Source organism: Parasteatoda tepidariorum, chromosome 10, assembly GCF_982258835.1.
Source record: "Parasteatoda tepidariorum strain Cologne lab strain chromosome 10, Ptep-v5.0, whole genome shotgun sequence".
Taxonomy (NCBI): Eukaryota; Metazoa; Arthropoda; class Arachnida; order Araneae; family Theridiidae; genus Parasteatoda; species Parasteatoda tepidariorum.
In genome coordinates this window covers 103,080,371-103,101,947 of record NC_141764.1, presented here as the reverse complement: position 1 = coordinate 103,101,947, position 21,577 = coordinate 103,080,371, and the positions used below count along the sequence as shown (strand labels likewise).

General features: G+C 28.9%; 1 protein-coding gene across 2 annotated transcripts in view; it reads right to left on the bottom strand.

Moving 5' to 3' along the window:
• Positions 1-30: 30 nt before the first annotated feature.
• LOC107442147 (transmembrane protein 120A) overlaps positions 31-21,577 on the bottom strand; it is a 40,786-nt gene continuing 19,239 nt past the window's right edge. For both annotated transcript variants that reach the window (XM_016055622.4, XM_016055623.5), the window contains exons 10-13: positions 14,749-14,841; positions 13,096-13,160; positions 11,368-11,436; positions 31-2,438 (exon numbers count right to left, since the gene is read on the bottom strand). In XM_016055622.4, coding sequence (XP_015911108.1) covers positions 2,322-2,438; positions 11,368-11,436; positions 13,096-13,160; positions 14,749-14,841 — 344 coding nt within the window. In that variant the 3' untranslated portion in view covers positions 31-2,321. The remainder of the gene's footprint in view (positions 2,439-11,367; positions 11,437-13,095; positions 13,161-14,748; positions 14,842-21,577) is intronic.

Below are 21,577 nucleotides of genomic sequence, written 5' to 3'. Positions count from 1 at the left end.
TCGACAAAAAATAGTCAAAGAAACTAACACTTGAAATTAAATAATTTATTGAAAAATTAAAACACAACAAGATAAAGTCAATTATGATAAACAAAATTTTAGCTGCAAAAACAACACACATTTGTGTCATAAAATATGGCATTAGTATAATATATCACAATCAATAGAATTGTACATTTAAAAAATATAAATTATGTGCATATTAAGTACTACAATAGATTTAATAATTTTTTTGGAAGCAGTTTTTGAACAATGTTTTGAAATTGATAAATATATTCTAATTACTGATAACAAAATGCTTCCTAAAATAATCATTAAAAGTGATTAATTATAAAAGTATTATCAAAAATATTTAATTTTCATTATGTGTGCACAAATATAATTAACATAATAAATATAAGTTATTTCAACTAGTTTTATAGAAAATACAATCACATTATTAGAAAAAGTGAAAAAATAGGAACTTTTCTTATTTTATTCTGAAAAAAAAATTTTCATTTATCAAAAAATAAAAATTTTAATTACAATTTAAAAATCAAACAAACTTCCATTTTGTGTACTACCTATATCTTAAATAATAAGTATCATAGTTAGGGATATGCAGAATAGTAATTTTTGTAAAATTACATTATATATCACTTATTGTTCATACATTTATTAATTTAAAAAAAAGAATTAATTCAGGATTATGAAATACCATGGATAAATAGTGTTTCACACTAAAGAAATTTTTTATTTAAAAAATATAACTGTTGAGCAAGTTTCAGTTATTTTGGACGAAATTATATACAATCAAACACAGTATCACACTACTTGGATAACACATATTCGATTTTGATATTTTCATTTTTACTATTTCCAAATGTTCAACATTTAAAAGACCTATTGCCTACTTTCTTAACTAACTTATCAGGACTATGTTTTACAGATTGCAGCATCCATACTTGCAATTTATAAGTCAAAAAGCACTAATCAATTAGGAATATTTGTTAAAAAAAATTTATTCATTAATTTTCTAAATAATTAATCATTTGAAATTTGATTTTCCCTTTGAAGTAGTAAAAGAATGAAGTTTTAGTAAGTAAAAAATTGATAAAAAATTATTCTTTCAAATTTTCTCTTACTTTTTATAGTTTATTTATTTTTTGTTCATTGTAGAATGTCATCACTAATATAAAAAATTGAATGGTCAAAAATATAGTTTAATAGAAGCATAGGTAGGTTTGTATAATAAATAGTTTAATAGAGGTTATTTCCTTTTTACTACCCATAATTTAACGCTGAAGAATTTCTACTCCAGTAATATTAAATAATGTGCATCAACTGGCAAACACCTTCTAGTCAATGCAATGCATAAAACTTTATTAAAATTGTTAAATCTGATTCTCCAAATATGAAATACATTAGACTGCAAAATTTTCAAGAATTATAAAAACTATTAATGTTTTGTTAGAAAAATAACTAAAATTCCTGTTTGGCACACAAATGCAGGAAAAAATGGAGTTAATTAATAATTATTGATCTAAATTTTAAGAAATCTTTAGATTTTCTAGCAATATTTGAAAGACAGTATAAACTCCTTTTCATTATAAATCAAAATTGGTACAACAAAACTGTTTCACAATCAAACTTAAATATTTTCCCACTGAACTGATTTTCATATAAAATTGATAGATAGCTGATAATTATTTAATAATATAAAAATTTATTCTAGGAATATTAAAAAATATATAGCTCTGATATGTAGCCATTTTATCCAAACAGAGAATTTAGATAATTAAATCTATACACAAATACAATTTAAAAATACATCGCATAAATAATTTCTTGGAATACCAGCAATGCTTGCCTTTATGAAAATATTTATATCAACATTACTTAGTTCAAATTCATACTGTTAAAATAAATCATGTTAATTGACAATAAATTGATACAACAATAAAAAATTACAAAATATCTCTCTCAGTAAAATTAAGAAAAAAATGTTTAAAAAATATTTATTTTTAAGTAGATCTAGTTATAAATTGTATATGCATATATAAGATCATTTAAAATATAAAACTATGGATTAAAACACTCTTAAGGAACAAATTATTTATGCACATTTATAATGTCTATGAAATAAAATTTTTTAATTAAAAAAACAAACAAAACCTCAAACATTAGAAATTGATGTGAAAAAATGTAATTACAAAAAAGTAAGTGATCACATTCTGAATATTGGAATGAGAATGAAATAATATAATACTGATTTATCATTATCTTATCATTCAGGTCACGTAAGTTTTGCACTGAAAAGAATCAAGGCAATCATTTACACTTTATTGAACTTTGCGGAAGAGTAAAGAATTCAAACTAAACTTTTGATGCACAGTCAAAGCTGTGGTTAAGAAATTGCCTGAGAAAAGCATGAGGAACATCAAACCAGCTGCTGGAACCTGAAATGATTATTATTTATTAAGTTGGGAATGTTAACAACAGTTGCACTAAACATACATGCAAAATACCTTTCAATTCAAAATAAATAACACAATAGTATAACACTATAATTATATGATGTAAATACTCTTTTGCACAACCATCACATTCTTGATTGCTTAGGACTCTTTTTTCGAGACTTTGGACTATCCTTGACTTTCTTACGGTGAACTTTGTAATGGACTTTATTTAGCTTTACTGATCAGTGAGACTTTTAACATGATAAATTTTTTATTTAAATTAATATTACCTTATATGATAAGTGTATGGGAAAAACTATCTACCTGGCATTTGACAAGATTAAGGTCAGAATTTCGATGACATTTGAACTTTTGCACTATTTCAGCATTTTTTGTTATTGCAATTTTGGGATTTTTTTTCGATTTAGGGTATTTGAAATAGTTTTTTCTTGTAGAATTTTCATGAAATATTAGAACATTTTTATAAATTTTGAAAAGAACTGGATCATTCTAACACTTTGGCACAATTTAATTGACTTTTACTATTTAATACATTACAGCTTACAGATATTCTCCTAGAAAATAGAATAATTCTAAATTGTGTCAGTTTTTTATAAGGAGATTTTATGTCCGATGAATCCACACAACACAAAAACTATATTTATTTATATTAAAACTCTGAACATAACTTTTAATTAATATATATGTATATAAAATACCGATAAAACGCCCCCTCTGTATTTTCACATAATTACAGATTGCCAATCAGTACCAAAAACCGCCCCCTTCTCTACAACACAATTTAAAAAAGTTCTTTTTTTAAGAATAAATTCATAACATTTATTTCTAAAAAATAGTTATCCTAATGTTTAGGGTAGAAGATTAGTGTTAGACTATAAATGAACAATGAGTGGGGGGGGGGGGGGAAGGTAGATAATCAATCACAGTCACTGAATTGAAGATTGCAAACATAAGTGCAGATGTTTGTTACCTGTGGTGGGAAGAGAAGGGGAAGTAATCCTTTGCTTCTCCCTCTCTTCCTCAGCTAGGAAGAAAGGTGTGGTCAACATTTCCTCCCAGCTGTGTGTAGGTCAAGGTCCCCTTGAATAGTATGTACACTCACTGGTAAGAAAGGGGAAAAATTTAAGGTGCCCTGGGAGAGTTGAATGTGACAGATTGAGTAGAAAAGAAAGGGCATTACTCTCCTATGGTGTCTTGGGGTATTAATCCACCTTTAGATGTCCCTGGATTTCAGCCCCCACCCCTCTAAGAAGCTGCAGCTATGATGGAGAAGATAATGATATAGGGGGTTAAAGAGGGCTGGTAGTCTTAGGGTTGCACACCCCTTCGTTTTGGCGTCCCTAGGGGTGATGGGCCAGCAATTAAGTGGATAATATATATATATTTAATATATATATATATATATTTAATATATTTAATATATATATATATATTTAATATATACACAGTCAAACCCCGCTATAGTGAACCTTCATAGGACCGAAATTTCGGTTCACTATAACCGGGAGTTCACTATATCCGAACTGCAAACAATTTTAGCTAATTTTTCCGAAGAGCTCCCTTTTATTACACATTTAAATAAATGACCAATTAAAAGACATACAAAAATGATTAAAAAACAGTATATAGTAACAAAAAATGTGTTCACTTTTATTTTTTATTACTCTTCGTCTTGCAAACAAAAAATTTAGAGATGACCTTTATATAGGGATGGGAAATTGAGATAGAAAAAGCAAGAAAGGAAAATATGCTAATGGCTACATTTCAATCAATAGATGGTTTTAAAAATCGATATTTGTATTTTATGTAAAAATTTCAAAATTACCAAAAAACGAAGAAAAAAAAAAAATCAGTTGAAGACAGAAAAAAGTTCATAATATCCAATTTCCTCTCTACTTTTGGTTCACTATATCCACAAAAAATAATATAGTAAAGGCACGGGAGCGCACATTTCGTTAACTATAAACCATGTTCACTATAGCGGGGTTTGACTATATATGTATATATATATTTATACATATAATAAAATAAAGAATTACTGTGTGTCTCCAACTGGATTGCTGATGAGCCTTAGGTTCTAAAAATATGCCTTTTAACATGAAGCAAAATTTGAACATTATAAAAAAATTACGAAGCCCTATCAACTATTTTCCATTATATTTTTAGTTAAGAGATATTTAAATTGATGTATCAAAGTTTTAACTTAAAGATAAGGTACGATTGCGCGATATTTTTATCATATATAAACTTCAGAGCATGATGACCACATTTTATGTATTTATCTAAATTATTTAAAATCCTTCCTTATCCATATGCTTTTTTAAATATAAATTCCAGAAAAATATGTTATTAATTGCCAATAATGTTTAATTCCCCCCCCCCCCATTCAAATGGAGCTTTTACAGAATTTGTAGAGAAAATTTTTTGATTTCCACACCTGCGCTGTTTTTAACTACTATTTTAAACACAAAAAACTTGCTAAATTATTATTGGTTCCTTTGCTTATTTTCAAATTAAGTGAAAAAATGCTATAATTTATCATTTTGCTATCATTTATAGACATAGCGGTCGCTGTATCTCATAAAGAAATATAGCGGTGGTACAGAAAATTAACAAATCGAATAACCAAGTTGAAAATTGAATGGTATTTTTACTTTATCGGGTTGAGTAAAAAGTTTTCCGCCAAAAAAAAATCCTGAAAAATGACAAACACATACAAAATCAGCAAAGCTAATGAGAATAGTTATCTCTATTCAAATCAACAATAGTCTGCCAACGTTTTGGCAACTTTTCATTCCCTTCTGCGAAGAACTGGGGGGTGAGCGAGTAGAGAAAGCAATCGACCTCATTTATGACCTTGTCATTTAAACAGAAGATTGTGCCATCAAGATGCAGCTGCAGATTTGAAAACAGATAGTAATCCGAAGGCGCCATGTCTGTGCTCTATGGTGGATGTTGCATCAAATCCCACTCTAACGTGTGGTGCGTCATGCCGGTCATTGCACTAACATGTGGCCAAGCGTTATCTTGATGACGAGATGAAGATCACCTTCCTTCTGAACTCGTTTTCTCGTTTTTCGCGAATCGCATCGCTAACTTTGATTAGCATATTGCTGTATATTGTACTGTTGATAGTCTACACGCTTTTAAGGTACTCCTTGTAGATAATTCCACGACAATCCCACCAGATACGGAGAAGGACCTTCTTGTTAGTTAGTGTTCGTCTTGCAACCGAACTTGCTGATTCCCCTGATGCTGACTACCCTCCTCTACGGCTAGTATTGTTGTAGTATACCCATTTTTCATCACAGGTCACAATTCTGTCCAAAACGTCCTCTTTTCTTTGATCTCTGAGCAGAACCAAATAGGCCGCTTTTCTCTTGCTCTTGTCTTCAGCAGTCAATTCGCGAGTCACTCAACGGTTAAACTTAACTGTTAGATTTATGCGTTTGAGAGTATTTACTATTGTTTTTTGGCAAATGTCAAGCTGTAACGCAATAGTTTGTGTTGAAAAATTTCTGTCTTGAACAATAATTTGCTTTAACTGGTCACAATCAACCTCAATAGGGCGGCCAGAACGTGGTTCATCTTCAATGTTGAAATTCCCAGTATTAAACTTTCGAAACCAAACTTTTACTGTATCCTCGTAAGAAACAGTATTGAAACCTAAACTTTCACACATTTTCTTGTGGCATTCAGTTACACTTAGTTTATTTCGGAACTCATAGTACATAATGGGTCTGATCTGTTAACGCGATAGCTCCATTTTAAAAAATTTTTTGGTGCACAAGATGATAAAGTTTTGACAAACAAATTACACAATTGTGTAGTTCCAACTTTCTGCTTTAAAATACAAAAGCCCGTTTCAAAAAAAGTTAACCACCACGGCAACGGCTGCTGCTGGCACGGAGGTATTTCCCTTTGGCGGAAAACTTTTTACTCAACCTGATATTTACTTTTTATAATTAACAATAGATTAAATAATTATTTTTATAACTTATCCACAATAGCCCCCTCACATGTCTACATTAGTCGTAAATTTTTTTTAAACAAAACGATTATTAAAAATGTATACTTTCAAATTATTAACATCATAATGTTTGATTTTTTTCATTCAAAATGAAGATAAATGTTCGATTTTTCATTAAAAGAATACTACAGGAGTTGCACAAAATAATCGAAAGACTTCGATACTAACACATTTTTTGATATTTCTCAGAAAATACTTAGAGAATCAAATAATATATTTAGATCCTGCGATTTTTTATACATATCAATGAAATTTAAAGCTTTTTGAGGGTTGAGGCAGCGAGAATGAATAACAAACGGAAAAAATGCTTTTGAACACCCTATGACGAAAAAATTGAGTAATAAAGTTGTAACTTATTATTTTGGTTCTTATATACAATAATTGAACTAAACTTCGTAAACGTAGATTAAATATTTTTGAAAATATGAACATTTTTATTAAAAATAAGAAGAAAAAATTTTTAAAAAAAAACCGAATTTCTTTGTCTTGCGTTTTTTTTAATAACTTTAAAAAAGTTCAACAAAATAAAAATAAAAAGTTTGAATCAATTTTAAATTGATTAAAAAATTATTGACACAAAATTTTTTAAAAATTGTTAAAAACTGCTCCAAATAAGTGTAATTAACATTTTTTTTATACTGCGCATATACGCAAAAAAATAACTAAATAAAAAAGTGAATCTTATTTGACAACTACTTAAGTCCGATTTGAATATCATAAGCAATTTTCTAAGGAGCTTTTTTTCTTTTTAAAAGAAACCTCAAAATAATAAAGGATTTTCCACAAATTTCATTTTGTACTATTAAACAAGATTTATAAATGACACTGGTTGGAGATTATGCCGATTAAGTATCTTTTCGTTCACATGTTTTATTTCCTAATTCCATCACACTTTGTTGTCCAGACCATCATTAGTAGGATATTATCATTTGTTAATAAATCTTGTTTAATAGTACAAAATGAAATTTGTGGAAAATCCCTCATAATTTTGAGCTTTTTCTTAAAAGAGTAAGAAAACTACTTAGAAAATTGCTTGAAACTTTTTTCATTTTTAAGATATTCAAATCGGACTTAACTTGTTAGTTGTCAAATACAATTCACTGTAAAATTAAGATAATTTTTTAAAATTTTTTTTTCCGCACATGCGCAACTACTTCAATTACTCTTATCTGGCGCAGTTGTTATTATTATGTTTTTAACTATAAAGCAATAATTTTGTCATCAGTTTAAAATTGATTCAAACGCTTTGTTTAATTTTTTTAAATATTTAAGCTATAGTAAAAAAGATAAAAAATTCTTTTTTTATAAAAATGTTCATACATCTCTATAAATATTTAACCAAGGTGTATGAAGTTTCGCCCCATTATTGCATATAATATCCAAAATAATAGTTATGAGTTACAAATTTATTGCACACATTTTTTGGCACAGTTGTTGAAAAACATTATTTTCCTTTTGTAGTTCATTGTCGGTACCTCAAACTTCAAAAAGCGTTTAACTTCATTGATGTGCAGGAGAAATCGTACCATCTAATAACTTTTAAATTTATGAACTGATTCTCTAAGTATTTATTTTCTAAATACTTTATTTGTCAAACTCCTGTATATATGATTAGACACGTACATATATATAAATTTAAAATAAATTTTTTTATTAATGCGTGTTATCTCAATGTTTTTTTCATTTTTATTTAATAAAATCTCCTCTCCTAGAGATTACATTATTACACTATTCTTTTCATATCCTTCTTATCTAGGAGTTTGCTCCGGCAACACACCCCTGTACGTCATTACAAACAAACTAGTTAACTAATTTGTTTACACCTAAACGAATAATTTTTACATAATTCTAGCGAAATTTTTTAATTGCCTTCTGGCAAAGTATGTAGCTAGATTTGAGGAAATAAAATACTTGGGAAATATTTATAATTAAAATGACATAATCAGAAAGCTATAATGGGTAAATGTGATAGATAATTTTTTCCCTGCCTTAAAGCATTTTAAAACATATGGTGAATTTATTATACTAAAAATTTTATGACACAAATTTATTCAATTTTAATTACATATAAGGCATTAATGAAAAACTAACTTTTTACTTGGTGAATCCGTTTGTTTTAAAATATATCTGTGAATAACAAAATAAAGTGATTAAAATAAAGGTGATTAAAAAAAGAAGAAAAGGGTAAAAAGAAAGAACTATAGAAATGAAGATTGGTACTTAGTCAGGTAAGCGAAGAATCACTTTAACTAGTTTAACGATCCAACAGAAACAGAAACTAGCATCCACACAGAAATCGGGACTCTTCTGCTACATTTTTCATTCCGGATTAAAAAATTAAAAATAATTGGTTTTGTTGACAATGATCCCGTAAGACGATAAAGAATCATGCATAGTACACACGCAGATCATTCAGAATTCTTTCAAAACGATCACTCAAAGACTAATAACACGGCCTTCGATATTCGACGGGTAAGGAAGGGGGTATGAAATTCTCCTCAAAGGAAAAGTGGATTAATACCCCAAGGAACCCTCTCCTACAGGGGAAGAGAAATGTAAATTGAGAGGGAGTTGAATTGGAGATAAGGAATAAAAGGGAATTACCCTTTCTTAGAATTGTTCTATAGGGGCAAGAAAAATCTGAATACTTTGGGGGTGGAGAATGAACATTCTTTGCTTGTTCAGATTAAAATTTCTTTCTTTCATGAAATATTTTGTCATGCATTTTTTTATTTTATTTTTTCACCTATTTGCATGTGCAGCAATCACACTAAAATTTAAAAATAAAGGACTGCTGCAAAGGCATGTTTTTAATGATTAAAGTTTATATTTACTTTCTTTGGCAACAATTATTTTTACTGTATATTTTGCCACTAATCTATATTTGTTCACACTAAATAATGCTCAACCAAATATAGTAGTTGATTTTTTTTTTAAAAAACAGCGCTTTGCATTTTCTTCAGTACCGATTATTCGCCCCCTTGACATCACTGTTATTTTCGTCAAAAATTAAGGGGGGCGCTTTATCGGTATTTATATATATATATTTTTTTGATGTTTACATTTTTGATATTTTAAAGGCATTTATTGCTATTAATTGTATTTTTTGTTATTTTTTAAGGGCATTTTCAGGGATTTTTTAGATCATCAAAATACAGGCTCTAGTTATGAGATTGTCACTTTTTCCGGTACAGTCGAACTCGTTTATAACGAGCTCGGATTTAACGAGAACTCGGATTTAACGAGGGAAACGAGAATATTTGGTTGGATCAATGTTAAGTCTATGGAACAGAAGTCGCTTTTAACGAGCAAGACCCGGTTTTAGCGAGCAATATTTTTCTGTCTTTCTGTCTTATATTTTTTTCAAAATGATATGAAATGCGCGAGTTAAAAGTAAGCTGACAAACTATTTTAAATATGTAGATTAATGAAAAAAAATAAATGTTTTGGTAAGAATCTTTTCCTTTATTTTTCTTTCCGTTTATATTTCCTTTCCTTTAAGACTGTAGCGCAACTAGAAATTTTTTGCTGGTTTGGGGGGAGGGGTTAGTTGTCACTAAATTAAGATAAATATTTAATTAAATTAATTAATGTAATTAAAGTAAGTAAGTATTAATTAAATTTTAAGTCAACTCAATCATTTGACCTCCCAAGCCCCCCCCCCTCTTCTGGTTGCACGTCTGCCTTAAGGACCCGTTTATTACGAGCACTCGGATTTAACGAGTACATGTTACGGTCCCTTTGTGCTCGTTATAAACGAGTTCGACTGTATAAGAAAATGATATTTTGCTTAAAACTCATAAAAATACTTTAAAATATTGTAAAAAATTTCAAGGATGAATAAATAAGATTAAAATCCTTCTGTGAAAATATAAGTGCTATTGCAAATCATTTCAAAACACTAAATTACTTTGTATAAAAATCTTTCACTCAGTAAAATAAAACTCATCTAATGCTACCATTTATTAAACATATTATCCAGAACTTTTTTTTTTAGTATGACATGCGACATGGTTAACAGTACATTAACGTCTAAAACTGGCCGTTTAAGTTAGGAAAAAAGTAATAAAGGCATTTATTGTTAATAAAAATGGCTCATTTTTTGGCACTAGACAAAATTATTTATTTCCTCTAAAAATTTTACTAAATTAAATTCAATCTTAAAGCTTAGATCTGTGATAAGCTCCAAAACTGCTTTTTTTATTTTTATTAAGAATGATACATTGACACTCAGACAAATTGAGTAAGCAGTTATAAATTTTAAATGGAGTTTTTTTTCAAACCTAAGGTTTCTATTTGTACTTTCTCAATAACTCCAGTAATTTGATATGAATAATTCTAAAGAAATAAAGCAGAGAGATATATTTGATAATGAAATAACTTCATTAGTTTCAAAAATAATAATGTCAATTTTTTAATCCAATGAAGTTTACTATAAGTAGTAGCTCTATATTATTGCATCGATATTATTTGGTTGAAAATTTTTTTTAAAAAAATCACAAATGCAATGAACATTCTATTAATTATACGGTCAAGTTGTAAATGAAAGTAAAATTAAAGCTATTGAAAGAGAAAGAAGTTTTATGTTGGTGCTTAGTTTTAAAACATTTCTTTTATTAAAAATCTTTAAAACATGAAGGAAAAAAAAAAGATGTTTATTTATAATCAGCCATTGAATTTAATAGAAAGACCTATGCTTTATTTTTAATACAATTCTAGTATTGTTATGTCTAAAAAAAACTTAACACATTTTAAATTGTTTAGTCAAGTTTTCTTTACCTTTCCAAAAGGTAAAACTGAACTAAACAAAAACTTAACAGATAATTTTAATTAAAAACAATTTACATAAAACTATATAGTTTGAAATTAAAAACTTACCTGCCATTCTACATCTTTAACTTCCATTGTTAACTTAAACAATGAATAAGCATTGTACAGTTGGAAACACTGCAATAAATTAAAAATTAGTACACAAACACGAAAACTATAAATTTTATTTAATAAATGGCATTGAACAGCTGACCTAATTCTGAGTTTACAACTATCAAAGTTCAACTCTGTAGTCTTGAACCTAACCTAGAGGACAATGGAACTCTTAGATGAAGCATTTTGACAAACTAGCCTTAGTAAAGGGCTTTTTGATGGAACTAACTCGCATTTGTATTACAAGGAGAGAAAAATCACAAAAACTTTCCATGGTTAGTCGGATGGCAGAGGAATTTTAATCATGATCCGTCTACCACCGAGGATATTTTATGTCAGCATTGTGGACGGCATACTTAATCAAAACCGTTGTAGATAAGAAAGCTTTTCTTTTCCTTCGTATTATAACTATAGAGCTGAAGAATTTCGTTTTAACACTCGGGTACTTAACATGCTGTGTACAAAAAAGTGAAGAGGTCCAAAAACTAAAAAAATTTTTTTGCTACAAGATAAACAAATATTTAGAAATAACCCAAATTACAGTATTTCTTTAGAAACTTGTTATTTTATACCATTTAGCAGTATTATACATAAATAAAATTCATTTTACAAACATTCACAAAATTTACGTGATGAAATGCATTTGGAATTCTCCCAGGCTTTCTAAAACTGATAAATAGAAATATCGTGATAAATCTCATAAAAATATATGTTAGAAATGGCAAGAAAAAACTTAAGTACCAATAGCTGTTTTGATGCTACAGACAAGTATTAAACTTCAATAACAAAACACAATATTATATTTGTCTACCTTAATGTTTAAAAAATATATTGCAAGGAAAAAAAGTCTTTAGAGAATGCTTGCATATGAATCTTCTTTATATCAAAGCACACTCTAAAGACTAAATTTTTTTTATTTTTTTAGAGAATAAGACTGTTAGAAAAATAAGTAGTCATGGAATTATTATAGATAACAAATAGATATAGCAATATTAGAATAATATATCAATTCTTGTACTCTCCTTTTCAATTTTAAATAGCTTTCATTTGTTAGTATAATTCTAGCTGATTAGTAAACATGTGAAAAGTTATGTAATTGTTATCTTATTGATGTTCTAAGTTACGATTAAAAGGTTTTTCTAATAATTCTGTTTTTGTAATGATTCGAGCATTTTGATACTTTTGTAATCAATAAAAAAGTGATTTGCAACATGTCTGCAATCACGGAAATATTTTGGTATTACGTTTGTAACGTAACACATTTGGTGCTGTATGGGTACAGTATGGATTGTAATCAGCACCCTTGATGCATATTTTATGAATAGTTAAAAATGAAATACAAAACAAAAGTATTGGGAATTTGAAAGAGAAAAAACAAAATTATGATCAAAATCTAGCAAATTTACAAAAGTGAAGCCTTATTATACTGCAAACTAAAACTGTAAAGGTGCAACAAAATTTGGGCATAAATTTAAAAGAAAATTTTTTTAGTTTTTTAAATTTTTTTCTTTTTAAAAGTTAAGATCTAGCAGGCAGGACATTAATACTTTAATTACCACATATATAATGCATGATATGCAAACTAAATAATGCATGGTATTTGTGGTAAATAAAAATCAATGTTAATAAATATAATCTTTTGAATTAGCATACATTAAAGATAAATGTAAAAAAAAAACATACATATCCAAGTATCAGAAAAGGCAGTAAAAACTGTAAACCTCTCCACATCCAAGAATGAAAGCCATCTAAATAAAATAACAAAAAATTCAGAAATAAATAAATTAATTAAAATTATTAAAAATAAATAGCTAAATAATGGCTTTTAAATTCCGATAGATATTTTCAAATGACGTTTTAAAAGAATAAATAATAATAGTTTAAAGTTTTGTTTTAAGCCTTCCTAATCAATTTAATTACAATTATAGTAGAAAATCTACAGATTTTGTTAATAAAAACAATTATAATTTAAAGGGAAACAAAGCTAGTCTGCTAATAAATAATAGTTGTTTAAAGGTGCTAATAAATAATAAATGTTCTTTTCAAATACTACTAATATTTAACTTTGCAGAATAAACTATTAATATTCATAGTTTATTCTCCTCAACCAAATTTGTTTTGTTTTAACTGCTGTAATTTTTTGTGTGCTTATTGGAGGTAATTGCTTATTGGAATAAAAATTAAGATATAGAAAAAGCAGCAAGAATTTTTTTTATCTATATCTTTTTTTACTATGATCACAAACATAAAATTATTTTGGAATAGAGATTTATTTTGATAGCAAAAAAAGTGTCTGGTAAATGAATTGTAATTTTTTTCCAATTCACAGAAGGATTGAACTAAAATTATTTACAGCCTCATAACTCTTCTATTTGCCATGCTTAGCCCTCTAGAAAATGACAAATGTGCCTAAAATTATTTAATGTAATTGAAGTTACCTACTCACACGAATCAGGCTATTATTATTTGCTAAGTACAGTTTACAGTGAGCTACAAGCATCAACACAAAGCGAAGTAGCCTTTAGTTTCAACAGGTCTCGCTTTTTTTAAAATTGTCTTAACAGCAGTTGTACAAATTTGATTTTAGAACATGATTTATGATGAACAATAATAATTTCAACTGATCTGTAGCTGGACAGTCTAAGGTCAGATGCTTTGTCGTACTTTCTACTGCCTCAGCTTTTTATGAAAAATGTACGCATTTGTTTCAAACGACAATTTGAATTTCTCTTTGAAACAACATCAAAGAAAATATTCATGTGTCTTCAGCTTGCTCTGACAAAAAATCTCTCAAAGCCTAACTGTGGGACATTCCAAAACCTGTTGTTCAATTCAAATATTCTTTGGCTTATTAAACTGTTATTATTTATTGAATATTATTGCTCATTATGTCAAAAGCTAAAGAAACCAAAATTGATACAAAAAATTTTGCTATTAGTTCTAATGACATATAGAATATTTAAATTTTTTGTTAATAATATATACTTAAGAACATATTTGTGTTTTAAAGTATTTTAAGATTGATCTGTGAAACGACTAACGTAACATAAAATTCTGTATGATCACTTCCTCATGTTTCAAGGCTAAATATATAACACTTCCTTCTAATAACAAGAAGAAAAAAAAAATTTTGATTTTTCTTTTTGTTAAAATTTAAGTAATCATTGTTTGGTTGCCTTTTATATTACCCACTAGCATTAAAAAAGCTTAAATATTTCAGATATAATAAATATTTCAAATTCAATATTTAAAACTCATTATTTAAGATGGGGATTCGAGAATTGATTCAAATAAAAGTTTAACTAAAAATATGTCTATAGATGAAAATGTAATTACCAAGTGTTATATCCATATTATAGCGTTCTCCCAAAGCTCGTAATCGATACAAACATCCTTGTTGATACTTGTATTGTAAAAACTGCAGAAAACCTAAGACATCAAATTATAATTAGTGCATAAAAACTGCAAAAAATTAATGGCAAATGCTAAGAACCAAATCATAGAATATTTTTGGATAGGGTACCACAAAAACTATGGAGACCAACATGGATATAATTGCATAAATATTTAGATTTTATTTGAAAGTAATATGAATGACATTTGCTGCTAATTTTTTTTGATCTGTGGTAGATAACAAAAACATTTTAAAATACTAGGAACTATACATAAATGTATATTGCTATACAAAATTTGGTGAGCTTACAACCGTAATTTAATATTACTAAACAGACCATTATATTGAATCGGCATGCATTACATCTGATTGTTAAGTTCTAAATCCTTTAATTAATCTCTTTAATTTAAATTTATAATAGCATATTTATATAATTTACACCAAAAAATAATGATTGTAAAATGGTTAATGAGTTCAGATACTGATTCAAGTAAGTTTATTTTAAGATGTAGCATATAATAAGGTAAGAATAACGCTATAGTAAAGAAACAATTTTTTTAGTTTTTAACATTAAATTAAGAAAAACAATCAAATTCTAAAACATAGTAACAGCAGAAGAATACACAGTCAGGCACGCTAAGCACTCTGCCACCTGGCCAGCTGGTGCAAAATTTTGAATCAAATAAAAACAAAATGACTAGAACTGAGTATCGCAATTGATGTATCGCAAATTATCAATTTAACACAAATATCGTCATGCTGACATACTGGATTTTGTGTCTCGCGAAACATCACAATTCTGATTCAATTGGGACAGGATAGGTAGGTTGGTAGAGCACTGGGCCCAAGTTCAAGAGGTCGTAGGTTCGATCCCCGCCGGCCGAAAACTTCCTGTGTAGTAAATGGTGACTAATGCACGTTAAATCTGTCGGGTCACAAAGTCCATGTTTCCATAGCAAATCATACCTTTGGGGGTTTTTATCAAGGAGTTTCCGTGTGTTCTGGATTGGGTTTAAAATTAAAAGGCTATGGAGTTGTACATTCGTAGTAGTAAACTCATAATTGAGTCGGCTGTTCAATGACGGTTATAAAATAAAGCAAAATTCTGACTTAAGCTGCCAATGTAAGAGGAAGCCTGCGATTTAACAATATAACATGAGAGGATTCTTGCCTACGCTAATGTTGTTACAGCGCTGATGAAGGTGATTTTGATTTCATCTAGAACATAGATTCTCAACCTTTTTCACATTGTCGCTCTCCTAGGGAGCAGAAAAAATATCAACGCCCCTTTATGAAAATCCAGTTATTTAGAGCATGGGGACAGAGGGGATGAGCTGAATTATAAGAGGCAACATTTGACAGCAATTTTCTTACTCATTAAATTTTTTTTCTTCAAATAGTGTGCATGTTAACCGATACTTTTTTCCTGGCAGGTAATTGCAGTCTATTTGTTATAATCAAAATAAATACGGTAATGAAAAAAAAAATTACAACAAAGAAACCTATGGTTAAAAAGAGTCTTTTTTTCTTAATTAGATAATTCAAAACATCCAAAAATATCTCTTTTTACTCTAAAAAGTAGTATCAACGAAATAATCAAGTAACTATGTCAGTGGTCAGTGAGATGATTGTACTTGGTTTAGAGCCAGTTTCTTAACAAAGGGTTCAAATTTTTTCGTGAGGTGAAGATGCAAGTCCCCTCGTTTTCTCTTTTCTGTGACTAGATCCATCACATCACGGAATCTTTGTTCAGCAAGGTAGAAGAAAGGAAAGGCAATTAAAAATTTTTTGATGATAGTTCACAGTCTAGGGTAGAGGTGACTAATGTTACCTTGAAGCCAAAATTCTGTGAGTCGATCACCATTTCAAAGTTTCATTAGTTGAAAGTTCGATCAATTCCTCCTGAATCTGAACCTGTGTTGCTTCAATATTAGCAAAAGGGTTCATAAACCCTTGAGGGACTTCCAGGGACAAAACATATTTAAATCGGTCAGAAGAGTCCATACGTAAAGATTCAAGGTTCTGACAATATTCTTTAGTATCAGAGGAAATTTCATCATTCTTTTTAAGATCCGATAAGATTGGAAATTGGCTGAACTCAAAATTCTGCTTTTACAAAATGAGTTTTTTTTAGAATGGCAGAAATAACTGATCTTGTAGTGATCAAATTGACCACCAATAAGCTTTGCAAATAAATTCGCCATATATGCAACGTCTATCTTAAATTCTATCAATCTGTCTCTCAGAGCTACATCTCTGCCTTCGAGGATCTCAAGTACAGAGTCGAAAATATTCTAAAACCTATAGAGATAGGCGCCTTACGAAAGCCAGCGAATGTCAGTCTGTAGCAGCAAGCGATTGAATTCATCGCATTTTCTTTCTTCCCACAGCTTCTGAATAATCGATTGTTGAGAGCATTACTGCAAATTTTGTTCATAGCAGACAGCAGAGATCGACATATTGCAATGACTGATACAAACGATTGCTGAGATTCTTTCCAACTAAATGCTATTTGTGAATTCCGCAATGAACAGTTAAACTATCTGGTACCTCCCTTTTCAAAAAGGCGAGAAAACCAAGTTGTCGACACACCATTGCAGGAGGTCTATTAGTGGAAACAGACATAATATTAGCAAGAGGAATGTTTTTCTCTTTTAAGTAGTCTTTGACAGTATTAAAAATAAATACACCTTTGATATGTTCAACAAAGCTTCTTGCAAAAAGCATTTCTTGAATGATTTTTCCTTCCTTCACAAACCAGACGTACGCCATCAGTAAAGCTCTATTACTTGGCAAGGTTGACTCATCAACTTGAAGGGAAAATTCGTTGGATATTAAAAGTTTGCATAAGAAAACTTGAACGTCTTCAGCTACCTCATCAATTCGTCGCCGCACTGTATCGGTGCTTAATACGACATTTTTGATTATATTGGATGCAGCTGGATGGCAAAATGACAAATCTTGGAGTGAAAAATTACAAATTACACTTCTTCTTGTTAACCGACATTGTAGGCGGCAGCAAAATACAAACAATGAAAGAAATTCATATTCATTCTGACTCATATTCCTCAAAATTAATAAATAATTTACGATAAAGAACTAATTTGCACATGTACCTGGCCAAATAAACAATGAAATTGAAACAAAACTGGGGGTAAAAATAAAAGGAAGTGAACGAAAACCACACTAAAAAGCATGGGCCAAATCAAACATTCATACTGATAGCGCATGCATTTCGCCAAATAGCTTGAATGTGCCAAATAGCTTGAATGTGCCAAATCGCTAGAATGTGGCAAAAATAACAGACTCATGCTTCAGGTTGGAGAATAGGTGTCACATAAGTTCGTTTTATTACTGCTACAAATGCTGAATCAGATCTTAATTTGTTACATTAATTTAACCTCTTTTTTCTTTAATGTAATTTAATATTTTATTTATTAAATTAATTTTAATAATTTTATTTCTGAGTTTCAAAATTAAATTTGAATAACCAAACATGCTAACTGCTCCCCTACCGCCCAAAACATACCCATCCACCCTCTACTGCCCAAAACAAATTCAGCACCCATCAGCATACTCCCCCCGCCCCTCAGAGGGAGTATGCTGAGATCTAGAACAATAATCTAGATGAAAATATATTGATTTCGTCTTGCTACGAAAACGAAGTTCGCTTCACGACGTTGAAATGTAGAGCACAATGTATAGTTCCTTTATGCGCCATTTTCCCTCTGGAATTTTACGTTTTTAGTTAAATAGTTTCAGAGCAACTTCTGATACTTAATATTATTTGCGCATTATTTTGACATGTCATTTTTCTTCTTTGGGATTTTGTCTGTTGGGATTTAACGTTTCTTGTCAATTAATTTCAGTAGGCATACTGTTACTTTGCAATCTTTGTTATTTTGATTTATTATCTTGAATGTTTGTACTGAACTAAATCTATTAATGAAAATAAATTACGAATAAAAACAATTTTTTCATTGTTTTTTCATTTTAAGTGATACAATTTAATAGCAGTATTTTGTACTTAAGTGATTTATACTTTATTATAAAAAGTTATTTACTTTTCTAAATTTATTTAATGCACGTAAGCATAATAATTAGACAGAATTTTTAAACCAATAAATCCTCAGTTGTTTTTAACTATAAAAAATTAAAACAAAGCCTACATTTCCTTTAAATCTTAGGTGTATTTTGTTAGTTTTTCTAGCCATTTACTCTTAATTTTTTAAGAATTTTCAACTATATAAGTTTTTTTTTAATCATGATTCTAAATTCTATACTGTTTTTATTTTCGAGAAAATTAAAACCCAGTTTGCGTCTTCCTCTCTTTCTCTAATTAAAAAATTTGGCTCTTAGTTAAAATGATTAAATTTTTAAAATTAAATAAAAAGTGTTAATGAGTAAAAATGAGGCTTTAAAAGCAGTTTTTCTTATTAATTTAACAATAATACTATTGATTTTAGTATTTGTTTATTTAACAATTTGTTAGATATTCAGCATGATTTTTAAACCAATAGATCTCAAGTTGATTTTTTTAAAAAAAAATATATATATATATATAATAAATAAAAAAAAAACACTTTTATTTATGCGTTTATTATGCATAGTATTTGACCATTAGTCAATACAACTTAACTATTTCAAATAAATAATTAAAAGAATATCTAACAATGTTTCAAAAGAACGTTTTTTGTTCAACAAATAATTTAACACACTGTACAACTTTTCAAAGCCTTGTTCAAAATCTTATTTAAATATATGTATATATATATATATTTATTGTTTACTTATTGAGAGGAGGAATGAGAAGGTGAAGTAGGAAATGAAAAAATGTAAGAAACAAAAATGCAACAATCAGAGAATAGAATGTGTTGGCGCGCATGCGCGTCAGCGCCCCAACCGGCAGAAGATTTTGTAACTTCCACAATGACAGACGGCTCTCATGTAGCTCCGTCTAATTAAAAATAATACTCTGAAATCGCATTTAGCGATAATTAAAATAAATAAAAATAAATCATCTCTTTTTTTATAAAGAGTGGTCCGTCTTATAAAAATTTTTCTCTTCATCTGGTCCGTCGAGCCGGAGTTTGAACCAGAACAATGGCTAAGCCTATGGATGTCATAAATAGATCAAGAACTTCATTTAAAGGTAAAATTACCCGCCTAGAAAACTTTCTACAAATTGATGACCTGCATGACATCACGGAGTTAAATGTCAAACTTAAAAGTGTAGAAGTCTTAAAAAATAGAAGTGAGTCATTGCGACAAGAATACTACAACTTGGACATTCAACCTGGTGATATTGACACCATCGATACTGATTTGAATCAATGTGATGAACGGTTGGATAATTTAGAGGTAGGAATTTTAAAATTAATAAATTCTAATAAACTATTGAACTCTGATTCTAATAATAAGACAGAGAATAATCATAAACTAAATGATAACTTAGAAACTGTATTAAAAATTCCTCCAGTTAATCTTCCTATATTTTCCGGAAAATATGAACATTTTTCTAGTTTTAAAAATCAATTTGATGATTTAATTTCTTCTAACTGTCAACTTAGTGAAACACAGAAACTATATTATTTAAATTCTTGTCTTGCTAATGAAGTGAAAGAATTTGCTTCTACCTTTGATACATTTACTTCTTTATATGAAGCATTAATTTCAAGATATGACAATAAAAGATTAATCGTAGATATTCACATTCAATCTATTTTGAATTTTAAGAAAATAGAAAAAGAAAATGCTGAAGAAATTCGCGCCATGATTGATTGTTTGAATAAAAATTTAAGAGCTCTAAAGGTTTTAAAATATAATCAAGATCCTCTATTTGATATATTTTTACAAACTATAATGTTGAAAAAACTCGATAAAGAATCTCGTAAAAACTTTGAATTGTTACAAAAAACAAAAGAAATTCCCTCTTTCAATGAATTCATAACCTTTTTAGAGCAACGGGAAGCTGTACTTTTATCCGTAGATAGAAACTGTTCTTACGAATCTAAAATAAAAAAGCACCCAATGTTTCCCTCTAAACCTAAAACTCTTTTAGTGTCTGAAAACGATAAGAAAAGTAAAAATAAGAATTGCTTTCTTTGTAAACAAGGTATGCACCCCATCTTTCGCTGCACATTATTTTTAAATCTTGACATTGATGAAAGAATAAAGATTATTCGTGCTAATAAATTGTGCGAAATATGTCTGAAAAAAAATCATACAAAAGCCCAATGTATTTCCCCATATCGGTGTCCTTGCTCTTTAAAACATTCAAAGCTAATTTGTACAAAATTAAATTCGAAAGAAACTGAATCAAATATTTCTTCTTCGAATTCTATGAATATGAATCATTTGCGATCTCAAAGTGAAGTTGATCACGTGCCACTTCCTTCTTCTTCTACTAATAATCCGAATCCCAATGCTTCGGTATTAAGCGTAGCCACTAATAAACAAACCAAAAAATACGTTTTGCTCTCAACTTCTGAAATATTTATTACATGTGCAGATGGTAGGAGAATAAAAATAAAAGCGATCCTTGACTCAGCTTCTAATATATGCGTATTAAAGAAAAATATGAGCGATTTATAAGGGATTAAAAAAGAGAAAGTAAAAACACCGATTTCAGGATTAAACGGATCGATCCAAAACATTAATTGGAAATTAACTACATCCATTTCGAATGAAGATTTTAGTTTTAATGAATTAATTGAATTTTATGTGGTTGATAATATTACGGGGCTCACACCGCCCACTACTTTAGACATT